Below are 21,914 nucleotides of genomic sequence, written 5' to 3'. Positions count from 1 at the left end.
CCCCACCACGGCTCTGACACCACCACGCCTTTATTCAGTTCCATGTCACATAAAACAGTGGCATTTGAGGACAATGGTGACGAGCCAGCACCAGGCTGCAGTTCAGGGATGGCGGCAGCTGGCCAGGGGACCAGCAGCGAAGATGTCACCAGCACATGCAGGTCCTGGAGCACCAGGCTGGCAGTCTCTGTGACAAAGCCAGTTTGGTGTCACTGTGTACACTGGTGATGATGCCACCGTGGTGAGGAGGCCTTCAGAGTCAGCGAGGGGTGCCGCAAACATGACTCGATGTCGCAGCTCCACCCTCGGCAGGATGCTGCACTGATCCTGCCGGCGATGCCGAGGACAGCAGTGCTGCTGGATGTCCGCCAGGTGCCAGCGCCAGCCGCAGTGGGGATGCTGAAGGCGGTGCCCCAGTGCCGCTCAGAGCTGCCCGCGGATGTCGGGCAGGAGGTGACACGCAGTGACGATGTCGATGGTGTCGGCCACGGCGCGCAGATCGCGGCGGGCCAGGCGCAGGCAGTGCGCTGCCGCGGCCGCGGTGACCTGCGCCCGGCCCAGCGCTCCGCCGAGCCCGCGCGGCGGGCCAGGCGCAGGCAGTGCGCTGCCGCGGCCGCGGTGACCTGCGCCCGGCCCAGCGCCCCGCCGAGCCCGCCCAGGCTCCGCGCCGCGCTGCCGTAGCTGTGCCGCAGGGCGCTGCCCACCGCGCCCCGCAGCCGCCCCGTGCCCTCCCGCAGCCGCTGCTGCAGCAGCGAGGGGCCGCCCCCCCACACGGCCGCCGGCTCCTCCGCCAGCACCGGCGGCGTCTTCGGCCTCTGCTGCTCCTGCTCCTCCTCCTCGTCCGTCTCCGAGGCTTCGCCCGGCACCTTCAGCCCGGCTGCGGGGGCCTCCCCGGCCGTCTCCACCAGCAGCTCCGGCTCCGAGTCGCTCTCGGAGGCCTCGCCCGGCACCACCCGGGGCGGGCGGGGGGCGGCCATGGCCTGCAGGGGACACGGGTGCGTCGGGGGGCGGCACCGAGGGGAGGGCGAGAGCCGGGCTTGTCCCTGCGGAGCCCTCCCGACCCCCGGGGCTCTGACCCCTCTAACCCCCACAGCCATCCCGGGGGCTCCCGCGGCCCCGGCAGTGACCCCACAGCAGGGTCCCACAGCCCGGCAGTGACCCTATATCCCCATAGCGGGGTCCCCTGGATCCCGCATCTCCTGCAGTGATCCACATCCCGGCAGTGACCCCACGGCCCCACACCAGGGTCCCCTCGATCCCACACTCCCGCGGCCCCGGCAGTGACCCCACAGCAGGGTCCCACAGCCCGGCAGTGACCCCACGGCCCCACACCGTGGTTCCCTCGATCTCACCGCCCGGCGGTGACCCCACATCCCCGGGAGAGACCCCACGTCCCCGGGAGTGAGCCCACGTCCCCACAGCGGGGTCCCTCGATCCCAATCCCCAGAGTGACCCCACGTCCCCACAGCGGGGTCCCTCGATCCCAATCCCCACAGTGATCCCACGGTCCCACAGCGGGGTCCCTCGATCCCAATCCCCACAGTGACCCCACGGTCCCACAGCGGGGTCCCCCCGATCTCACCCCCCCCCCCCCGATCCCGCTCCCACCTCCGGCCCGCAGCGCCGCAGGTCACATGACGCGCCGCCCACGTGACCGCACCCGGAAGTGCCGGCTCCAGCAGGCCCAGGAGCACAAAAAAATGTGAATTAAAGAGAGAAAAACGAGAAGGGTGGGACTAAATAACATAAAACCGGACATGGACAATGAACTCCAATAAAATAATGGAGTAGAACTTATAAAAGTGAGACAACCCATGACCAGTCGTGCATTTTGTGACCATTTTGGTTCATCTTGTGCTGCCCCAGGTGGATCCACTGAGGAGATCCTTTTAATAAATCCCTGCTTTATTCTTTAATTCTGCCCAGCCTCTGTTCTAGGTCAGCCTTCTCAAGGCATCACCCGTTAGAACAGTTTTAAATACCCTTGTTCCCCTGGTGTTCCCCGCAGCGCTCTGAAGGTGGCAGTGCACAACACATTTCTCACATTTCTGTGCTTCCCACGATTTGGGTGTTTGGGTTAATGCAGTCACTGCATATCTGCATTTTCCCACATGACTCTGGCAGTTTTCCTTTACAATTTTTCCTGATGGACATAATAGCATTTTATTTTTACAGTCTTATACACTGTGGGCTATCTAGTTTTTTTTTTTTTTTTATTTACTTTTTCCTAGTTTGCTTTTTTACTTTTCTTCTACCTTTATTCTAGTTCATTTGGAAGCAAATTACTTGGAACTCATATAAGTCCTCTATCTCTAGTGTATGTGTGATTTTTTTTAATGTTTCAACTTTCCAGGAAAAATGTTTCCAGAGCCCTGAATGAATTAAACAAACAACACATCATGTTCCATAAAAGGAACAAACTGGCTCAGTTGCTGATAGGGAACTGCTGATTTGTTTATTAAAACTTGATGCTTTAAAAGTAAGAGGAGATAGCTGGGGCTTTAGGAATGATAAAAAATTGGATTTCCTCTCTGTTGCTGCAGGTGGCCTGGCACGACTCAGTGTTTTTGCATTTGCTTGCAGAAACTGTTGTACATTGCAGCACATTTCTAGCACCTTGTGGAAAATGCGTATTTTGTGATTGGCTTTTTGAAAATATTAAAATGAATGTTATATGTGTGATGTTAGAAAGTTTTGCTGTGTTAATTTTCTTGAGTCGTGTGTTAAATATAATTTGAGGTTATAACATAATGTAAAATAGAAACTATGCTATGTAAGATAATTTTTTTAAAGAGAGGAATGAGGGACTCGCACCAGCAGCCACAGGACACCTGAATATTTCAGGGAAATAAAATTTATTGCTCCATTATCAGAAGAAACTAACTTCCCGCCTCACTCAGCCCTGAAGACGCCGTCAGGATTCAGAGGAAGAAGTTGACCCTGACCAGACAGAATCCTGTGTTTGAATGGAATTTATGCATCATGGATGAGGTGTATGAATGTGCAACAGGCTGTTGCTTTTAAGGGTTAATCCTCTGTTAATGTGTGTCCTTTTTTGGGTTTATTTTGCCCAGAAAATGGTACCTGGACCATCCATAACTCTTTGTTCTTATTGTGCCATATTGTCCTAAATCCTGATTTTCCAAATTTTTATTACTCTAGTCATATTGCTATTTTTATAACCCTTTTACTACTATGAAACTTTAAAAATTTTAAACCCAAGTGATTGGCGTTTTTCACGATCTGTGCAGGTGAATTGATTCTGCCCTAGGAGTTTCTGTGGCTGCTGGGGTGGGAAGGTCAGGCATGCAGCTCACTCTGGGCAGGCTATATTTACCCTGGAGTGCCTCTGTCACCAGCCATACATAGCCACTCTCACTCAGGGCAAGCAGTGCTCTGAGAAACTCTGAAGGATCTTCATTAAATCTGTAATGCAAAAGTTTGCAAAAATACAATAGAATGCTCTGTGTGTATCTGCAGTCTTCATAGCCATGGTAAGTGATTGCATTTTCTCTGTCTTTTAGAACAGAAAAGACTTCTGTTGTGAGTTTTAGCTGAAATTTGGATTAAAAGCTTTTTCTCTGTTTTGTAGTAATAGCAATGTGATTAAAAGTTCAGTGTTTATTTCATGTTTTGCCTCAAGGCATAATAGAATATCTATACATTTATACTTTTTTTTTTTAAATTATGATTTTGCCACATCTTATGGATGTGGCTCTAAGGAAACAGCCACATTCTTTTCCTACATGCCAGAATTTCTGGACTAAAGGCAACATTCATCAAAGCTAAAAAAGAGAAATTTTTCATAAAAGGAACCCACCCTAGACCATACAAAGATGAGGAAAACAGACAAAGAAACAACACTGCCCTGTTTATTAAAAAACAGTCTTGTACCATTGATTGGAAAATTACCTTCCTACTGTTTCAACTTGCTGCTTTGGCATGCTGATCAGTAGATTTTCTATACCAGAAAACGCTGGAATAATTGAAAAATAATGAATATGAATGAAAAATAATGAATGAATATTGTGATTACTGTACTCTCTTGTGGTCTTTTGCTTCCCACAGCCATGGGTATCCTTTCTGTTCTTGCTCTGCCATTGCTGCTCTTGGGGATCAGTGGAATTATTTACATTTACCAGTCAGTCAGGTGGCTGCTGTCCAAGTCAGCCGTGCAGAACAAGGTGGTGGTGATCACAGATGCCATCTCTGGGCTGGGCAAGGGTGAGTTCTGAGTGAGTTGTCTCATTTCTTCTCAGTGGCAGAGAACACAAGCAGCCAGAGAGGCACCCTCTGGGTGATAAACATGCACACATTGCCTTGGATGTGTTGAGAACTGGCTGGATGAAGCAGAAGTTAATAATAAAAATAATTATGTTTATATTTATAATAATAAATATGCTTTATATAAATATAATAATTATATTGTTATATTAATATATAAAATAGAAATATATTATCTGTATTATAGATATATTTATATTATATAATTATTATATTGGTAAACTAGTAGGAGCTGCAGAGCTTTGCATTTGTTTAATTCAATAGAACAAGAGGTTTTGGAAGAACACTAAATGCTATTTTTAGCTGTTGCTACTGTAAGATCTCATTTCACAGGCTGTCAGTGCAGGGTGGCTGCATAAACAGGTGTCACCTTACTTTTTACATGTTCCTTTTTAGCCCTTAGAGACTTCAACAGTTCCTGCTTCTTGTGAGCAGCAATGCTCACCCCTTTGTCCCTATTTTTATCTCTTCACTCTCGTATATATTTTAATTATCACCTGAATTACTCCTCCAGTGCTCCCAGCTGGGCTGCCTGGCTCTGTGCAGTGTGGCTTCAGAGGACAGGGAAGAAGTGGCTACCTAGAAAAGAGGCTGGACAGAGTTAGAGAATAAAGTAGGGATTTATTAGAAGGCCTCAATTGATCCACCTATTTTATTATTGTATATATTATATATAAAAATTTTATATATACATATAAAAATATATATTTATTTTCCACCTATTTTATTATTATATATATAATATTTATTTTATATATTATATATATATTGGACAAAGTTAAGAGAATAAAGTGGGTATTTATTAAAGGTCTTCAACAGTTACACCTTGGGCAGTGCAAGAACCTCCCAGAGGCTGCACCCAAGATGGACAATGATCACAAGTTTTTTATACAGATGTAAGTTTGGTCTATTTGATTATCAGGGGTTAATTGTGCAATTACATCTTCAGGTAATGAAGGAATACACCCCCTGTTTGCTTCTCCTCACTTCACTTTTGTTTGTACTTTTTGGGGCCTGAGGCTGTAGGGTGTCCTTGGATCTCAGGCCTGGAGGAATTGTTGTGTCTGACCAAAATGTGAAGGCAGTAGCTGACACTTTATATGGAGTTCAGAGTTCTGCACCAATGGATCTGAAAAATACAAAGACTAAAACTGAAGGCATCAACTGTGCAATAATTTATTTAAACAGCTGATCTGGGTGGCCAGCCACTTGGCATCTCTGGTCCAGAGGAGGTCACAAAGATGCCCAGAGGGCTCTGTGTGGGGCCGGGCTGCAGAGTGGGGTGTTCATCCCAGGGAAGGGGAGGCTCTGGCAAACCATGGTTGTGTTCGAGGGCCAGGATGAGAGAAGAGATGAGAATCTTGATTCCATGTTTCAGAAGGCTGATTTATTATACTATGATATTTTATTATATTAAAATTATGTACTAAAACTGTACTAAAAAGAATAGGGAGAAAGGATGTATCAGAAAGCTGAAAAAGAATAGAAAGGAATAATAACAAAAGCTCACGACTCCCAGAGAATCTGAGCCAGTTGACTGTATTGGCCATTAATTAGAAACAACCAACATGCACCAATCAAAGATGCACCTGCTGCATTCCACAGCAATTAGTTATGGTTTACATATCTTTCCTGAGGCTCCTCAGCTTCTCAGGAGAAAATCCTATCGAAAGGATTTTCATAAAGTATGTCATGGTGACAGCAAACCTTAGAGCTTCTTCCAGGGCCTGAAGGGCCTCCCAGAGAGCTGGGGAGGTATCGGATATCAAGGCGTCTGGGAGGAAATAATGAGGAGGACTCTGTGACATCAGAAGGCTAATTAATTACTATATTATTCTACACTATATTAAACTACATCTAAACTGAAACTGCACAAAATCTTGTGACTGCCTGCTTACCAACACAGACCTGGCCCTGACAGGCCAAGGAAACAAAACCCCCTCACTCCGGGTAAACAATCTCCACATTGCATTCTGCTTTGCCACAACACAGGAGCAGCAAATGAGATAAGAATTGCTTTGATCATTCTTTTCTCTGCTTCTCCCAGGTTCAGAGAATGTGAATCCCACAGAGAGGGACCTTGGGCAGGGCCTGGTGTGACAGGCCAGCTGTGGGTGTGGGCTCTAAGGAAACAGCCACATTCTCTTCCTACGTGCCAGAATTTCAGGACTAAAGGAGGCATTCATCAAAGTCAAAAAAGAGAAACAAATCTATGATGATGGAAGATGTTTCCAATGGTTTGTGATTGTTATTGAAACCTAGTTCCTGTTTCTTCTGAGTGCTGGAACTCAGAAAAGTTCAGGGAAGTTCTCGAGGAGAACGTTATTGGTTTCCCTTTTCGCCTTTATTGCTGTTCACATAGAAGTATTTTCATCATTTTTTTTTTTTTTCACAAGATTGCCTCAGCTTTGTTTATGGGGAAAATATTGCTATAATTGTTCTGGGAAATACTCTTTTAGTTGTTAAATTAAAAATCCTTCTGTGCTAGAAAAAGAAAAGAAAAAGAAGAAAATAGAAGGCGTTCATAAAACTACTGTTGTAAATAATGAAAAAGATTGCTTAAATAAAAGCTTCCAGCTGCAAAAGTTTGCAAAACTACAAGGGTGGATCCATAAATACTTCCATACAGATATTAAGAGTCTAACATGATCATTTAATAAATCTAAAATGGGTAGATTAGCATAACTGGATTTCCTGTGGGTATTGAAATCTGGAGGAAATGTTTCCTGGAAGACAGCAAGCACTGGGGTTGTTCTGTAGCCCATTCAACACAGGCATTATCCCATTACATTAAATTTCATTTATTTCTCACCTATGTACTATCACAAATCCATGCTTTATCTCATATTATTTCAAAATTAATTAATTTTAAATCATGAATTCCCACCCTTATCAAAACCAGCATCCCATTTCAAGCAAAATAATCAAAATCAATTTGCCACTATTGTAATTATTGTTTTTTTAATGTATTTCTCTCCTAGAATGCTCTCGTGTGTTTCATGCAGGAGGAGCAAGGCTTGTGTTGTGTGGCAGGACATGGGAAAAGTTAGAAGCTTTGTATGATGCCTTAATTAGTGTGACAGACCCCAGCACGGTAGGTGTTCATTGCCTGGGGTGAACCTTGCTCGGGGACAGAATGTAATTTTAGATCCACTAAAACAATGTACAAGAAATGTGATTTGCTATCAATGATGGCTTTGGTCACCCAGGTAATAACAGCAAACACAGTCCAGAGAGGTGTGGTGCCAAAATCCTGCTCTGCTGAGGATTCCTGTGAAGCATCTGGGTGCTCCTGTGTTCTGAACAAGCCACCCAGCTAGAAATCCTCAGCAGAGCAATTTGCCTGATAATTCGGGTGGAAGGGATCCAAATGCTTCATTTAATGGCAGGAAATGCTGTCAGTTTTTCATATCATTCGTGTGCTCAAGGAGTGGGAGATAGGGCTAAAGATCAAATTCATTTTGAGCTTCTCCACTGTTTGGGGGAAAGTCCCAGATAGAAGGGATTTGGAGTAAAAAAAGAAAACTCTCTTTTCCTCATGGCCACAGATGCAGGACTCCAGCTCTTTGGCAGGTGTTTCTTGAGGCTCCTGGCAAAGCTTCCCCTCTGTGGCCAACATTCAGCTGACTATTCCAGGGCACAGGTGTTCCTGAAGGCATCACATAAATTTTGCAGCCATTGCTCATCAGACCTACAAAAATTTGTGGGGTTTTTAAATTTTTTGTTTTGTTTTGTTTTTCAGTGGGCTTTATTTGTCTGCATAAATAACCACAAAAGTAACGTGTTCATATTAGCCTGAAAAGATTCAACTAGGGGAAAATATTAAGTATGACTAAAAGTTCTGCATTACATTCTCTAATTAATAAAGGGAAAAAAGCTTCAAGTTTATTCCTCTGTCCCACAGCTGTTAATATCTGATTTTGCAGAAACCATACAAAAGTAAACTCCATTTGTATAACCTATAGCAAAACAAACCCTTCCTACCTTCCATCTGTCCCTGTGTGTGTGTGTAGCTCTTCTGTCAAAGCACTAAACCCATCTCTTGTCAGCAAAGGGCTCTTCCCAGAAAGACCCTTGAACTAGTAGAAATCTTGAACTGGTGGGAGTCACCCTGGTGTCTATTTTTGTTTCCATTGACAAGAGACAAAACTCACCAGGAGCTAGTCCAGCTGAGCCTTCAGTGGTGATCTGCTTCATCTGAAATTCAGTGTCTGTGATCACCCATTATCACAGAATTACAGAATCACAGGATGGGAAAATTCCCCCAATATCTCATGTAGCCCTGCCCCGTGTCAGTGGGAAGCCATTCCCTGTGTCCTGTCCCTCCACCCCTTTGTCCCAAGTCCCTCTCCAGCTTTCCTGGAGCCCCTTCAGGCATTAAAACAGCATTAAAATCCCCCAGAGCCTTCTCCAGGCTGAACAACCCCAGCTCTCATTGCTGAGCTATCTTCTTTCTAGACTGAGGCAGTTTTCAAATATTAAATTTATGTGAGAATGACAAAAACACTTTGAGTATCAAGGTAAATTAATGTACAAGACAAGAAAATAGAAATATAAATAGAAATAATAGAAATAGAAATAGATAGAAATAGAAATAGAGTTTGTACATAACAAGTACCACTGAAATGAGTCTTTTGCTCACCAGACATATGCACCAAAGCTGATTCTTCTGGATATCACAGACATCAGCTGCATTAGAGATGTAGCTAAGGAGATCCTGAACTGCTATGGCTGTGTGGATGTACTGATTAACAATGCAAGCATGAAGGTGAAAGGAGCAGTGCAGAGCATTTCACTGGAACTTGATAAAAAGATAATGGATGCCAACTATTTTGGACCTATAACATTAACCAAAGGTAATTTTTTCCCCTTTTTTATGCTGTTACCACCCAAAGTACGTTGGCAATTAAATGAGTTAATTAATACTGCAGCCAACTCTGCATGTAGAATTGGATTTTGTGATATTTTTTCTTGCAGTATTGAGACAACCTTCACTAAATTTGTGCTGTTTACACTTTATCTGTTGCTCCTTTTCACTAAATACACTTTTACTTACATGGCTCTTTCTTGTATTTCTCTTTTTGCAGCCATTCTTCCTAACATGATCTCAAGAAGAACTGGCCAAATTGTTCTAATTAATAGCATCCAAGGGAAAATAGGAATTCCATTTCGTGCAGCTTGTAAGTTATACATTGCAAAAAAATACATTCTAATGCCTAAGTTGTGAGGAGTGCCTGACACTCATCATAGGTTATTAAAAGTGCTAATTTACATCCAAATTTGGTATTACTACAATATTTGGCTGATTTTTTTTCCAATTGGAACTCAATTTGAAATAGTTAAAATGCTGCCTTTGAAATGTAGGGGACTTGAGAGAAGGGGATAACAGAATTGTTATTTCCTAACCCAGGATGTGCTGTTTCTGACTGGGAAATGCAGACATGTGCTGTTTGACATCTCCAAGACACTGCATGCACTGTTGTCCTGTACAGATAATTTCTTATTGCTTGTTTTAAATGTGTCATATAATGATTTCACTGGGTGAAACAATTCTTTTGTACTTTGGTTAATCGTTCCATGCTCATTTTCCCAAACATTGATGCTTCATTATACACCTGCTTCCATGCAATCATAGCTCTAAACATGCATATGTGTGCTTTTCACTTTTAGATGCTGCTTCCAAGCATGCTGCTGTAGGCTTTTTTGATTGTCTTAGAGCTGAAATGGAGGAATTTGATATTTCTGTCAGCACTGTGAATCCAACCTTCATCTGTTCCTACCATCGCCAGCCAGCACCAGGCAACTGGGAGGCCTCTATTTGGAAATGTAAGTTTGGGTGGATGAAGATGAGGCACATAAAGCAGGAGGGAGGCTTTTCCAGGGTAAAAACAAAAGGAAAAATGATGGAAATGGCAGAAAGGATGAACAGGTATGAGGAGCAAAAGGAAAGAGATATTGGAGAGGTAATATTAGCCTGGTGAAAAGAGAAGGAGCGTGGGATGAGACAATGTTATGTGAGAAAATAAATATATCAGGGCATCAGGAATGGGGGGAGAGGAGAGCACAAAAGGTCCAGAGGGACAATTCCACTGCACTCAGGTTGCTTCTTCCCTTAGGGGAGGACTTTACCTCAGTTATGAAAAGATCCTGGCCACACACTGATGAGGAGAATGGAGTGGGGAAGGGATTGAAAGTGCATAGAAATCAAACTGATTTGACTGATTCATTAGCTGTGTAGCTTTCAGGGTATTTGTCTGTCTGTCTGTCTGTAGCTCTCACTCCTCTCTCATTTACAGTCTTTTTCAGGAAGGTGTCCTATGGTGTGCACCCTGTGGAGGTGGCAGAGGAGGTCCTTGCCACGGTGAGCAGGAAGAAGCAGGAGGTGCTTATGGCCAACCCCATCCCCAGAGCAGCAGTTTACATCAGAACATTCTTCCCTGAGCTGTTCTTTGCCATTGTTGCCTCAGGGATTAGAGAAAAGCTGAAGACAGAAGAGGAAAATTGATTTTGTTCAATTATCTACTTGCTTTTTGACCTGAAAAAAAAAGATTTTTGTTTTGAATGTCAGTGACTTGTGCTGCTTGCTATGAGTAGAATAATTCCACTATCATTGACACACACAGTCATCTATAAATTTAGGAACTTCAGATGAAGCAGAACACCATTGAAGGGTCAGCTGCACTAGCTCCTAAATTTAAATTTAATTATCTACCAATTGGTTTTAGGGATTATGACAATGTGCCATTGGAACCAAACTGCTCTTGCTGCTACAAGTCCTACTGCTCACATAACTTCCAGCACCAGCTCACTTCCATTCATGATACAACCACCAAGCATGACAGAATTCTGAGGGCAAAGGAATATCTGTCATCTTGCAGGGACACGAACCTTTGGCTGTAGCTCTAATTGAATTGCTCTGGCTTCAGGAAACGTGGCTCAGGGAGGTTTCACCTCTGGGATGGAGGGCTCAGTGCCTGCAGCACTGCTGGAGCTCCATCTATTTTCTGGTGTAGCACTGGGGTTTTATTGTAGTGTGAGTGGCCATGCCTTCACTGGGAGGTCAAACAATCTTTTGTTCACAATTTTCTTGGTCCTCAGCAGAACTCTGCTCCTTCAAACCAGCAGGCATTTGCTGTGATCTCAGTTCTGTTTGTTTCTGTACCTCAGCAACAGCCAAGTCCTCCACATTTCCATAAGAGCAAGATGCAGGATAAGCATAATTTCATCAGAACAGGATCAGGCACCACAGGACATCCCAGCTAAACATGAATCCACATTGTTTGTGGCTGCTCCATCCCTGGAAGTGTCCAAGGCCAGGTTGGATGGGCTTGGAGCAACTTGGGGTAGTGGAAGCTGTCCCTGCCATGGGTGAAATGACACAGATGCTCTTTAAGGTCCCTTCCAACCCAAACCATTCTGTGATTTCTATTATTGTCCTTTGTTGTAAAAACAAGTGGATTACATGTTAAAATAAGCTGAATAATCTTTCTACTCCATTTTACACATTGTAGAGATCAGCAGAAATCCTTCACACAATTTCACTTCCAAACTGTGAGCAGTTCAAGGAGCCACAGCAGGAGGCAGTGAAAGAGGTGAAATAACACCAGTGCCCTATCAGAAAGTTTTAAAAACCAGATGTATTTTTACCTAGAAAGTTGTGTCTGAATAATTTTCAAATTCCTGAAACGTTCTGTGGAGAAGGCAGGGCTGAGCTGTTCTCCATGTCTGCTGGAGTGGGACAATGTGCTAAAATTACTGCCAAGGAGATTTACAGGGACAGCATTTTCTGCTAAGAATAGTTAAGCACAAAGGATAAATTGCCACAGAAATTTTCAAATGCCTGTCTTCAGAAGCTTTAAAGAAGAGATTAATGAAACATCTGTAAAAAAGCAATGTAGCTTTAGTTTATCCTGCCTAAAAGAAAAGAAGGATTAGATGACCTTTTAAATGGGTCACACTTGTCTCTAATTCAGTGGCTTTTTCTCATCTTGAAGATGAGGTTTCTCCATTGGTATTTCAGACACAATATTTTTTTTTTCCCTCTGGGGAAATCTATTATTTAATCTGAAGTTTTCTATTTCATTTGTTGATCTCTGTTTCGCTGTCTCACCTGTGGATATATGTTGCACATAAAAATGTTATTATAAGAAAAATAAATATTAAAACAAGTTCAGGATAACAGGAATTGCATCCCAGAGGTGCCTATTTCTCTCATTAGCTTCCAGTGGTAACCAGGACTGCTGAAGATCTGTGTCTGAAATTTACTGAGATGCCATATTCATCAAAATTGATTGGATCTAATGAATCAGAATAAACATGCTGCTGGTGCTTTTCCTCTGCTTTCAAATAATGTGGTTCCAGGAGTTACTGGGTTTCAAAAGTTAAAATAAGAGGCAGAATATGAAAATGTGGCTTACAAACAGGGATAAGAAATCTTGCATTTCATCAGGTGAATTTATTTATGAGATATCCAGCAGAAGACATACTGCTTCTGGAGTGGTTAGCATGAGAAAAACAGACAGCCTGAGATTTAAGAATGGATCTGGATGGATTCTTACTGCACAATTATTTAAAAAACCCTTACCCACCTGCAGCACTTCATGTGCATGCAAACCAGTGTAAGAAACAATCCTGAGGAAATGGCAGAGACTGTCAGGCTGTGTTAGTGACCTTCAGGCTAAGAAATAGAAAATGAGGCACTTGCATAAATTGCATTTTTCAAAGGACTTGTAGACATTAGCCAAGTATGTTCCTGGATGAGCTGGAAATTCTTCTATGACACCCAGGAACAGCATGAGATGGGTAAAAATCTATTGTAAAAAGAGTTAGGGTTGACAAAAAGCAGAAAGTCAGATGGAATCAGAAATAATTCCTCTGTTGGTGAAGGTGTTAGAAACATATCCATCACAAAGAAATGAGTGAACCAAGGGGAAGGAAGCAAGATCTTGTGTTTTGGATAAGGAATTGAGACTGCTTCTAACAGAGAGGGCACCAAACTCTCCTGCTTTGTTCCCCTGCTGGACTGAAGGTGGCACTTTCAGAGCACTGTAAAGGATAAAACCAAACTTTTCTAAAGATTAAAGAGGAAACCTTACTGCTATTGCAGCCACCTAGTAGGATGGTGTAGGGAATATGGAGCCAGATTCTTCTCAAATATGCACAGTAGAAATGAAAAAGGTAATGGACACAAACTGGAGCACATGACCTTCTGATCTGATACAGGAAATTGTTTTTCTGCAATTGCAGCAGTGAATTTCTACAATTGCAGCAGTGAAGCTTTGGGACCTGTTGCCAATGAGGAAATCTCATTTTTTAAAGCATGTTCCATACATAGACAAAAACTCTCCTCTCTTATCACGAATGGTTTTCTTCTGATTTAATGATGCCTCTCTGTTATCAGCTCCACCTTATCACTGGCCATAACCTGACCTGTTACAGATCCTGCTGGCAGAACAAGTTCAAACTGTATTTATTGCCTGAATAAAGATATATAGGGTTTCAGGGTGGGATTTTTTACAGCCTTTTTAATAAAGAATCAGGTGGAGTGATGCTCTAAAATTCTGACAAACTCACTGTTAGAAACTGCTTAAAAACTAGACCTGGGGGGAACCTGTGTCACTGTTTTTATCTAAACTGAGCCACCTGAATCTTCTTTTCCAATCCCAAGACTTCCTTGAAACATCCACGGAAATATAATTTCTTTATTAAGAAAAATAAATAATACTACACATTGATACATTTTATTCATTAACACAGTTTTGTTTGGATCTAGGATGATAATTTACAGGATGCTCTGAGATCTGGTTCAGCTTTAGAGGACTGAAATAGTGGCCAGGTGACGCAGACTTCTTAATGCATGTGTGGGGTCATCTGTGGTGTTCTGGAAAGAGTTCACATACACATTGCAAACCTTCTCTGGAGCTGTGTGCTCAGGAAACTTGTACTGAATCCTAAAGCTCCTTTCCAGCTTTCTTCTCTTGTGCTTGAATTCCAAGATAGTTTTTGTATATTTGTTAATAGTGGTGACAGCTGCAGCCATACAGCAAGCGAAGGAGGTCCATGCAAGGCTGTGAACAAAAAAAGCAAAAATTATCAGAATTTAGCAGGGCATTTTCATATTCAAGTCCTTCAATTTTATTTCTGAAACCACTGGTTATGTTTGGTGTGTCTGGAGAAGAACCTCTGCTTCATGCAGGGCAGTTGGACCTCTCTGTACTGTCTGAATGATGGCAAATACAAACCTTGCAAACTTACACATTCTGGGCAATAATTTAAGACAACTGATCGACAAGAATGACACCTGGTTACTGAACTGCACTCTCAGAAGTGAAATAAGGTAAAGCCTTGCTTGTAAATTAAGTATAATTCCGTGAACATGGGGTGAAGTGACCAAAATGTAGTGGAAGAACCCAATATAAAGCAGTTAGTACCCATAGGACCAGCCATAATCCCAAGTGTGAGGTCTCCAGTCTTCAGGACCAAGATTTACAGTCATTTGAAATACAGTTGTGTACATCATGTGAGCAACCATTCCCAGAAGACCTAAAAAATACAATGTCATGATAACATTAGTTATTTAGTCCTTGGCAAACAACCTGACAACTAAATGAAAAGTGATCAAATTAAAACAATTAAGTTAAAGATAGCAAAAGCCAAAAGTAAAATATTTCAAATAGACCACATTAATAAATAATTAATAGAAAATAATATTTTCCCCAACATTTTGCTTCAGTTTGTGAAATGGAGATGCCTAACTGTACCTGCTAGCACGGTGACCACTGCAGAGAAGGCGTTGATCTTCAGCCCATCAATGACAGAGCTGTAGTAGCATATTTCCACTGACATGAGAATGTTCCCAGTCAGGAGCAAAACCACGTAGAGAAGCTCTGCTACAATAGACAGCCATAAAACCCCTGCAAACCAAAGCAACAGCACTGGTATTATCAGCAATCATTTCAGATTTTCACCATTTCCTTCTTCATTTGTTTTGTTCACACAAAGTTAAACAGAAGCACAAGGATTGTGAGGGTGCTGTGATAATGAGAACATCTCTGAAGGACTTCAGTGTCAGTGAAAATGCCAAATTGTAATTATTGGGAAAGCAGTTGCATGTTTATTTTCACCATTTCCTACTTTTGTAGTGTTCACAAAAAGTTAAACGGAAGCACAAGGGCTGTGAGGATGCTGTGATAATGAGAACATCTCTGGAGGACTCCAGTGTCAATGACAAATTGATTATAATTATTGGAAAAGAATTTTAATTATTTTTAAAAAAATAATCTTAATTTCAATTAGTTAATTAATTGAAATTTCAAATTGTAATTATTGGAAAAGCAGTTGCATGTTCCTGCTACACACTTAGTGCAAGGTGGGACAGTGTGGTTTTATACTCAGTAGCTATCCTAAAATCACCATGAATCAAAGTTAATATAAAAAGAACCAAAGTTGATATAAAAAGACCCAAAGTTGATACAAAAATAACTGTTGGTGTCATGGTTCTGAGTGCAGAGAGGAGCAGCAGGCCCAGCTGACAACCTGGAGGCCAGGCACACACCTGCACTGCCTGTGGGTCCAGTCAATCAGTAAAATCTTCCCCACAGGCTTAACTTTCAACCCAACAGCATCTTGAATTTTTTGGACAGAGAAGCTTTCATGAGGCCAGACAGCCTCCAGGTTTTGCTGAGATTCATTCCCTAGTTATCTGCTAATTCCTCTCTTTTTGGAGATCTGGTAATTACATCTTATGCAAGAAGTTAATCCTCCCATGAAAGTCTCTCAGCCTGCTGTCTGACCTTTAGCATGCTAATGTCCCACAGCCAGGAGCAGGAGGCCTCCTTGTGTCCAAATTTGCTGCAGCAAGATCTGGAAAATGGTCTTCCCCAAACTTTCCAAAACCAATGTACCCTGAGACACCTGGCTGTAGATTCAAGCAGTGATTCCACATGAAGATGTAAACAAACAATCATAATTTAAAAATTGAAACGCTGCTGAGGCACATCCTTGGTTACCAGACACCACCTAGGGCAGGAGACAAGGTTTGTGTGGTGTGTAACTCCAAATGCTGGCTTGGACAATGTCCGTGGGACTTTTGTGATTCATGGGCCATTTAGACATTAAATTCTTGGGCCAGTCTATGTGTGGGTGTTCTTGGACATGGTTTGTTTCTCCAGAAATTCTGTCTCGGTAAAAAATTGTGATTTCCATCAGGAGCTCCAGATGTTGCATTGCCCAACAGTTCTGGCTGCTCCAGCTGTGAGAGTTTGCATCTTAACATTTTTGGGCAGTGAGCCACTGTAAGAAATGCCCTGAGCAATGGTGACCAGCCCTGTGTGAGGAATTTGGGGAGGCTGAGCCTGCTGCTCCCTGACTTTGGATCACACAGCATGTGCAGGACACAAACCCTTTCTGAGCAGGATTTCCACACAGGATTTCACTCCCCAGGGGGAGATTTCTGGTTTTTAGGCACCCAGATGCTTCTTGGCTGTCTCCACCTGTCCTGCCAGTGCCTGTGACATTTGCTGGTGCTGTTCAGAGTCACTTTCAGCTCTGTGTCCACCTGCAGTTGTCCTTGTGAGGAACTCTCAAAAACACCCCTCACTTCTGTGTGACTACACCCACATCTCATTTATATTTTATTTCTCATGCTACAAAATTCTATTATTCTGTTAAAGCACTGTGACAAGCTGCAGCAGGTAGAAGGAAGACTGGCCTTCAGAGAATGTGTATTTCTCCTTCTCAAGGGTCTGAAATTGCTACCCAGGCATATTCCAGTCCCAGAATGCTGGGAAGAACAAGTTTTGGTTTTTTTTCTGGATCAGCCACTTGTAAAGTGATTGGTCTAATCAGATCAGTGATGGACTGATGTTTTCACACTGGGGAGCAAGAGGGAGGCACAAAGCAGCAGGAATGTTTTGTAAGAATACTGGAAATATTCTATATTAAGAACTATAGTTCTTTATTAATAATTAATTATTCTTTATTAAGAATTATTGAGTATTCTTTGAAAGAAGAGAATGGAAATGTGTCCTCACAGCTCTGAGTTAAGGCACAGGGAGGGGATTCAGATTCCACCAAGGCTGGTTTGGTGCACAGCACATCTCCCTCAATCCCCTCAGCACACAAAACTCCTGGGTAGATGTTCACACACTGCCACAGAATTCCTGGCTGCAAATGTGGAGGTGTGAGGAGACAGAGGGCAAAAATACACAAATTTTGACTTCCAGTACCAATAATCCGTTGTCAAAAGCCATTCATATTCAAGTGGTGTGTCTTCAGAAAGACATACATTGATATTCTAAGCCATATTACCTTCATTTTGGAGTTAGAAAACTGAATAAAGGACAAAAAATACTCTTTGTGATTAAAGCAAGCATTTTTGAAATGGATTAATTTAATTTAATGCAGAATACTTATATTGGTAAGTGTGATCAGGAAAGTTTTGTCTACAGACAACACACATGCATATCTACCTCGATCAGAAGCTGGAGTCAGACTGATGAAGCTTCTACATTTCTCACCTAAAAAAGCAAAAAACAAAATCAAATTCAGGATTATTTTGTACTCTGTAATGATCTAAAGAAAGAGATTAATAGAAAGAAGAAAATGCAAAATCTATCACAGAAGCAGAAAGTGAGACGATTAGAAGCTGTTTTTAGTGTACACAGACCCTGGAACATCAACCTTCTTGTGAGGTTTAACCAGAGGGTCCTCACAGATTATTTGAAGGTAGAGCCAGAGCCTGGAAGACCTACAGCAAGGCTGTGAATTGATTTCCATGGGGTGGTGGCTGTGAAATCCATCCGAGGAAAATTCCTTTTCAGAGCTGGCAGTCTGGAATCAATCCTGGTGCTGGGGCAGAGCTGCTCTCCTCGCAGCAGCAAGGCTGCTGCTCACACAAATTCCCTCTAAGCTTCATTCCAATTTCTTCCTGTAAGCTGTGATTCTCAAACCCACATAACCCCCTGCCCCCCACACAGATGCTGTGAACAAAGCTCTCGGAATTAATTCTCTGATCTGGACATGCTGAGTGTTTTTTTTTTTCCAGCTCCTAACTGCACCAAGTCAGAAAACATCAGCTTCCAAACTTGAGCTCCCATAGCAGATGCTCAAATTACACAACCCTGGAACCCATGGCATGGATAAAAGGTGTCTTTTGGACATGTAGTTTGCTCTGATTTTGACATTTTTCTCTTAAAACTGAATAACTTGCAAGAAGTTCTGGTAGAGCTGGACCTTCAGGACAGGTGGCTGTAAAAATATTTGCATTTTATGGCATAGGTGACAGCTGCTTTGATTTTTCTGAAGTTCTGTTCTAGCTGTTGCTTTTAAACTGATCAGGGCAATAAAGGGAAAAACTTAATGTTGATTTGTTTTTACAATAAATCCTTGAATTCTTGAAACAGCAATTCCCTTATACAAATATACAAAATTTACTAGAAAGTTTCTGTAATGGCAAGCTAATTTAATTCTAATAATATTTACATATGCAGAGTGAGTCCCAATTAAATGCCACCACTTATGGCTGGTAAATCTCCATATCATGTTTTAGCAGGATGAAAACAATCCTCTTCTGCTTTGATTTATGCAAGGTGAGATCACAGCAAGAAAGTGGAAATACTTGTGCTCAAGAGGAAATCCAGGAACTAATTTAGATCCCACAGATTTATTAGTGCAAATGATTTAAACAATAAAATTAAATAAGTTTGCATGTTTTACATTGCCATAGGGGATCAGAAGGAGTTTTTAAAGCAAGTATGGTAATTTTTGACTAATGGAATAAAAACCACTGGAAAAATGAAACACTTTCCTGTTAAAGTAATTTAGCTTGCTGTTGTGGTGAGTAAAATAAAAACCAAATAATCTTCATCTGCACCACAACCTGTCAGCTAAATCAAAACCATAACCTGTCACCTTGATGTTCTTTGCAGAATTTTTAGGAATTGACTAGACACTACCCTTTAAGATCCCCTTTGCCAAAGAAGAGCAACTCTTTAAGGCCACAAACCCCATAAAACACATAACCAACAGCGAAGCAGAGGGCAAGGGCACACCAAATAAGCAGGAAATAAATTTCCACGTGGTTTACTCACCTTCTTCATTTATCATTTCTTCACAGGAATACCAGATGCCAGCGTGGAACTTCTTCTCCACGAACTTGTCGTCCCCAGTCTCCCAGATGTACTGCACGGCCTGGCTGCTGTTGCCGTCGGCGCTGTTGAAGCGGATGCACAGATCCCCTTTGCTGTCTCCTTTGCAGAAAGGTTTGGCCACTTTTCTGGTCCCTTCACACCAGTAACTGCTGCTGAAAGCCGTGATGGAGAAGATTAAAGAGAGGAAACTCAGAGAAAATGCTGCTGAGGCTCTGTGCCTCCTGTCTGAGTCTGGGATGGAGGAGGGCATCTTCCAGAGCTTCACCAGAGATTATTCCAGAAATTCTCTTCTGCAAATTTCTGCATCTGCCTGCCTTCACCATCCCATTCTTCATCCCTCCCAGAAAATTGTGCTAGCTTAGGAGTTTAAGACAGAGAGCAGAGATCTGGGCATGACCAGAAATCATGTGGCAGGGGAGATTAAGAATAAAGGACAGTGTTGCTTGGCAGCAATGTATTGTGGAAGAAATATGAGGAAGTGTAACAATAAATGATCATTTGCCCCATGAATCATACACAGAACACAGAAGCATTGGAAGTACCCCAGTGTGCAATCACTGAAGTTTTATTTATACAAACAAAACATGCCTATTTACCTTAATTGGAGTCACACTGATGGGATCTCCATTTCTTAGCTAAGGAATAAACAAAATCTCACAGCTCCAAATGCTCCTGTGACACTGAGCACTTTGAATTGAATACAGTTGTGACTCTTGTTATAAAAAAAAGCTCCTAAGGAGCTAAAACTGGTTGGTCAGCTGCAGCATTTCACAGCATGCAGCACTAGAAAGGGGACTGCCTATGTTCAGAGCTCCAGCAGTGACAAATAAAAGTCATAAATTACCTGCCTTTGCTCTTGATGGTTTCCTGGGCACTGCCCAGTCTGCCCCCATGAACACACAACACGAGTTTTGCCCAAGGGAGGGGAAATGTTAGAGAAAATGCTGAATTATCCTTATTTGATATGTGCATCTTCTCACTCTGTGAAATAGCATTTCTTTTTCCTCCATCTAGGAAACATTTCCTACTTTGGCATGTTATAAATATTGTTTTTTCTGCCTGTTTGGTGGTGCAATTAAGATATACAAACAACCAAAAGGAGCTGGGGTGTTAGAGTAATTCACTGCTTCATTTTACAACTGTGAAGTCAGAACATGTGCCCTAGGGGAGAATGGTTCCTCAGGACACTGAAGTCACACATGTACCTTCTAATGAAAATAATTTGGATTTTCAAGACAGCTCTCTACCAAAAGATGTCAGAGCTGGAGAAGCAGATGAGTCCCAGCCTGAAGCTCAAGGATAACAGGATCAATGCCTGCTTTAGGCTGCCATGAAAAGCTCAGCTTGCAGAGTGCAAGACCAAGCAGGTCTGGTCTGCAAAGCAGAGCAAATCTCACAACCCAAAATCCAGATGCAGCTGCAGCCAGGAGTTATTTTGTCCCAAACTTTTGTCTCACTGCATTTTCTCAAGGGTGTAGCAGTTGTGAGAGTGGGAGTGGGAGCAAGTGAGAGCAGGAGGGAGGGAGGGAGGGAAATCCTGCTAAGGATTAAACACTGATCTCTGTTTGTGTTCCTGTGAGTAATCTGCATATGGCTGTAATTAAATATATTTTGAGACCTGTGAAACCACTGATGCCTCCTGGATGACAACTGCAGCCTGAGATGTTTCACAGAGAGTTTTTTGCCCTAGCAATGCTGGTACCACAACTTTCAAATCCATTTTTCATGCAAGAATGGCTCTGTTTCATAGGAGAAATAGGAGGAATTTATCGGTTAGTTCTGTCTAAACTGTGAAAAAAGAAAGGAAATAACAGAAGAGCAAATAGATTTGCTGGACCTTCCTTCAAGCAAGGTGTTACATGCAGTGATTTTTGCTGAATAAAGTTAAGAGGTGGATAAACAGAATACGTGCAGGTAACACCAAGACAGCCACGATCCACCTGGCAGCTGCAGCTTTGGAGAAAACACTGAACATCACAAGAATTGTAGTAAAACTTCACTGCTGGGAGCATTTTTTTTTTCACATTTAGATTCTTCCTGATCCTGCAGTGGCTGTGCACATTTGACAAAATATGATCAAAAACCATAAACTTTTACTGAGCTCTTTTCTGATGGACAACCAAAGTCAGCAAGCTTCCTACAGAAAGGTTTTCCTGTGTTTTAAGGTGCCATTTATTGGTTTCATGAGGTGTGTGTAAATATATAGATGTGTATAAATAGATATATATGTGAATAAATATATATGTATAAATACATATATAAATATAAATATTGATATAGAGATGATATAGATATAGAAATAGATATATTTATTGATATATATATATATATGAATATAAATATAAATAAATAAATATTGAAATATAAATATATATATGTACGTATGCATTTACGTATGTATAAATATATATATGTGTTTTGTGGAGCTGGATTGCATTCTGGAAAAAATCACTGGCAAAATTCCTGTGGGGCTTCAAGGGA

The 21,914-nt window shown here is 42.1% G+C and overlaps 3 protein-coding genes across 4 annotated transcripts; 1 reads left to right on the top strand and 2 right to left on the bottom strand.

Moving 5' to 3' along the window:
- Nucleotides 1-273: 273 nt before the first annotated feature.
- On the bottom strand, nt 274-1,670 carry BLOC1S3 (biogenesis of lysosomal organelles complex 1 subunit 3). Its single transcript, XM_039716279.1, has 3 exons — nt 1,609-1,670; nt 624-980; nt 274-546 (listed from the first exon to the last, which is right to left on the bottom strand). Exons 2-3 carry the CDS (start codon nt 975-977, stop codon nt 424-426), a joined length of 477 nt encoding a protein of 158 aa, XP_039572213.1. The 5' UTR covers nt 978-980; nt 1,609-1,670; the 3' UTR covers nt 274-423.
- A 1,693-nt stretch (nt 1,671-3,363) lies between these two features.
- On the top strand, nt 3,364-10,851 carry DHRS7C (dehydrogenase/reductase 7C). 2 transcript variants are annotated; one of them, XM_039716346.1, is made up of 7 exons: nt 3,364-3,494; nt 4,069-4,224; nt 7,266-7,378; nt 8,930-9,140; nt 9,372-9,464; nt 9,955-10,110; nt 10,581-10,851. In XM_039716346.1, the coding sequence occupies exons 2-7, from the start codon at nt 4,071-4,073 to the stop codon at nt 10,787-10,789; spliced, it is 936 nt and encodes a 311-aa protein (XP_039572280.1). In that variant the 5' UTR covers nt 3,364-3,494; nt 4,069-4,070; the 3' UTR covers nt 10,790-10,851. The 2 variants fall into 2 exon arrangements, with proteins under 2 accessions (XP_039572280.1, XP_039572281.1); XM_039716347.1 differs by lacking the exons at nt 3,364-3,494; nt 4,069-4,224 and adding an exon at nt 6,391-6,521.
- A 1,905-nt stretch (nt 10,852-12,756) lies between these two features.
- On the bottom strand, nt 12,757-19,683 carry LOC120505631 (germ cell-specific gene 1-like protein). The gene is made up of 5 exons (XM_039716349.1): nt 19,374-19,683; nt 17,754-17,801; nt 15,045-15,197; nt 14,715-14,826; nt 12,757-14,351 (listed from the first exon to the last, which is right to left on the bottom strand). Exons 1-5 carry the CDS (start codon nt 19,681-19,683, stop codon nt 14,096-14,098), a joined length of 879 nt encoding a protein of 292 aa, XP_039572283.1. The 3' UTR covers nt 12,757-14,095.
- Between the last annotated feature and the right edge of the window lie 2,231 nt (nt 19,684-21,914).

The sequence above is a fragment of the Passer montanus genome, unplaced genomic scaffold (genome assembly GCF_014805655.1).
Source record: "Passer montanus isolate IOZ18808 unplaced genomic scaffold, ASM1480565v1 scaffold35, whole genome shotgun sequence".
Lineage (NCBI taxonomy): Eukaryota > Metazoa > Chordata > Aves > Passeriformes > Passeridae > Passer > Passer montanus.
The sequence above is the reverse complement of the archived record's forward strand: the minus strand, read 5'-3'. Positions and strand labels throughout refer to the sequence as shown.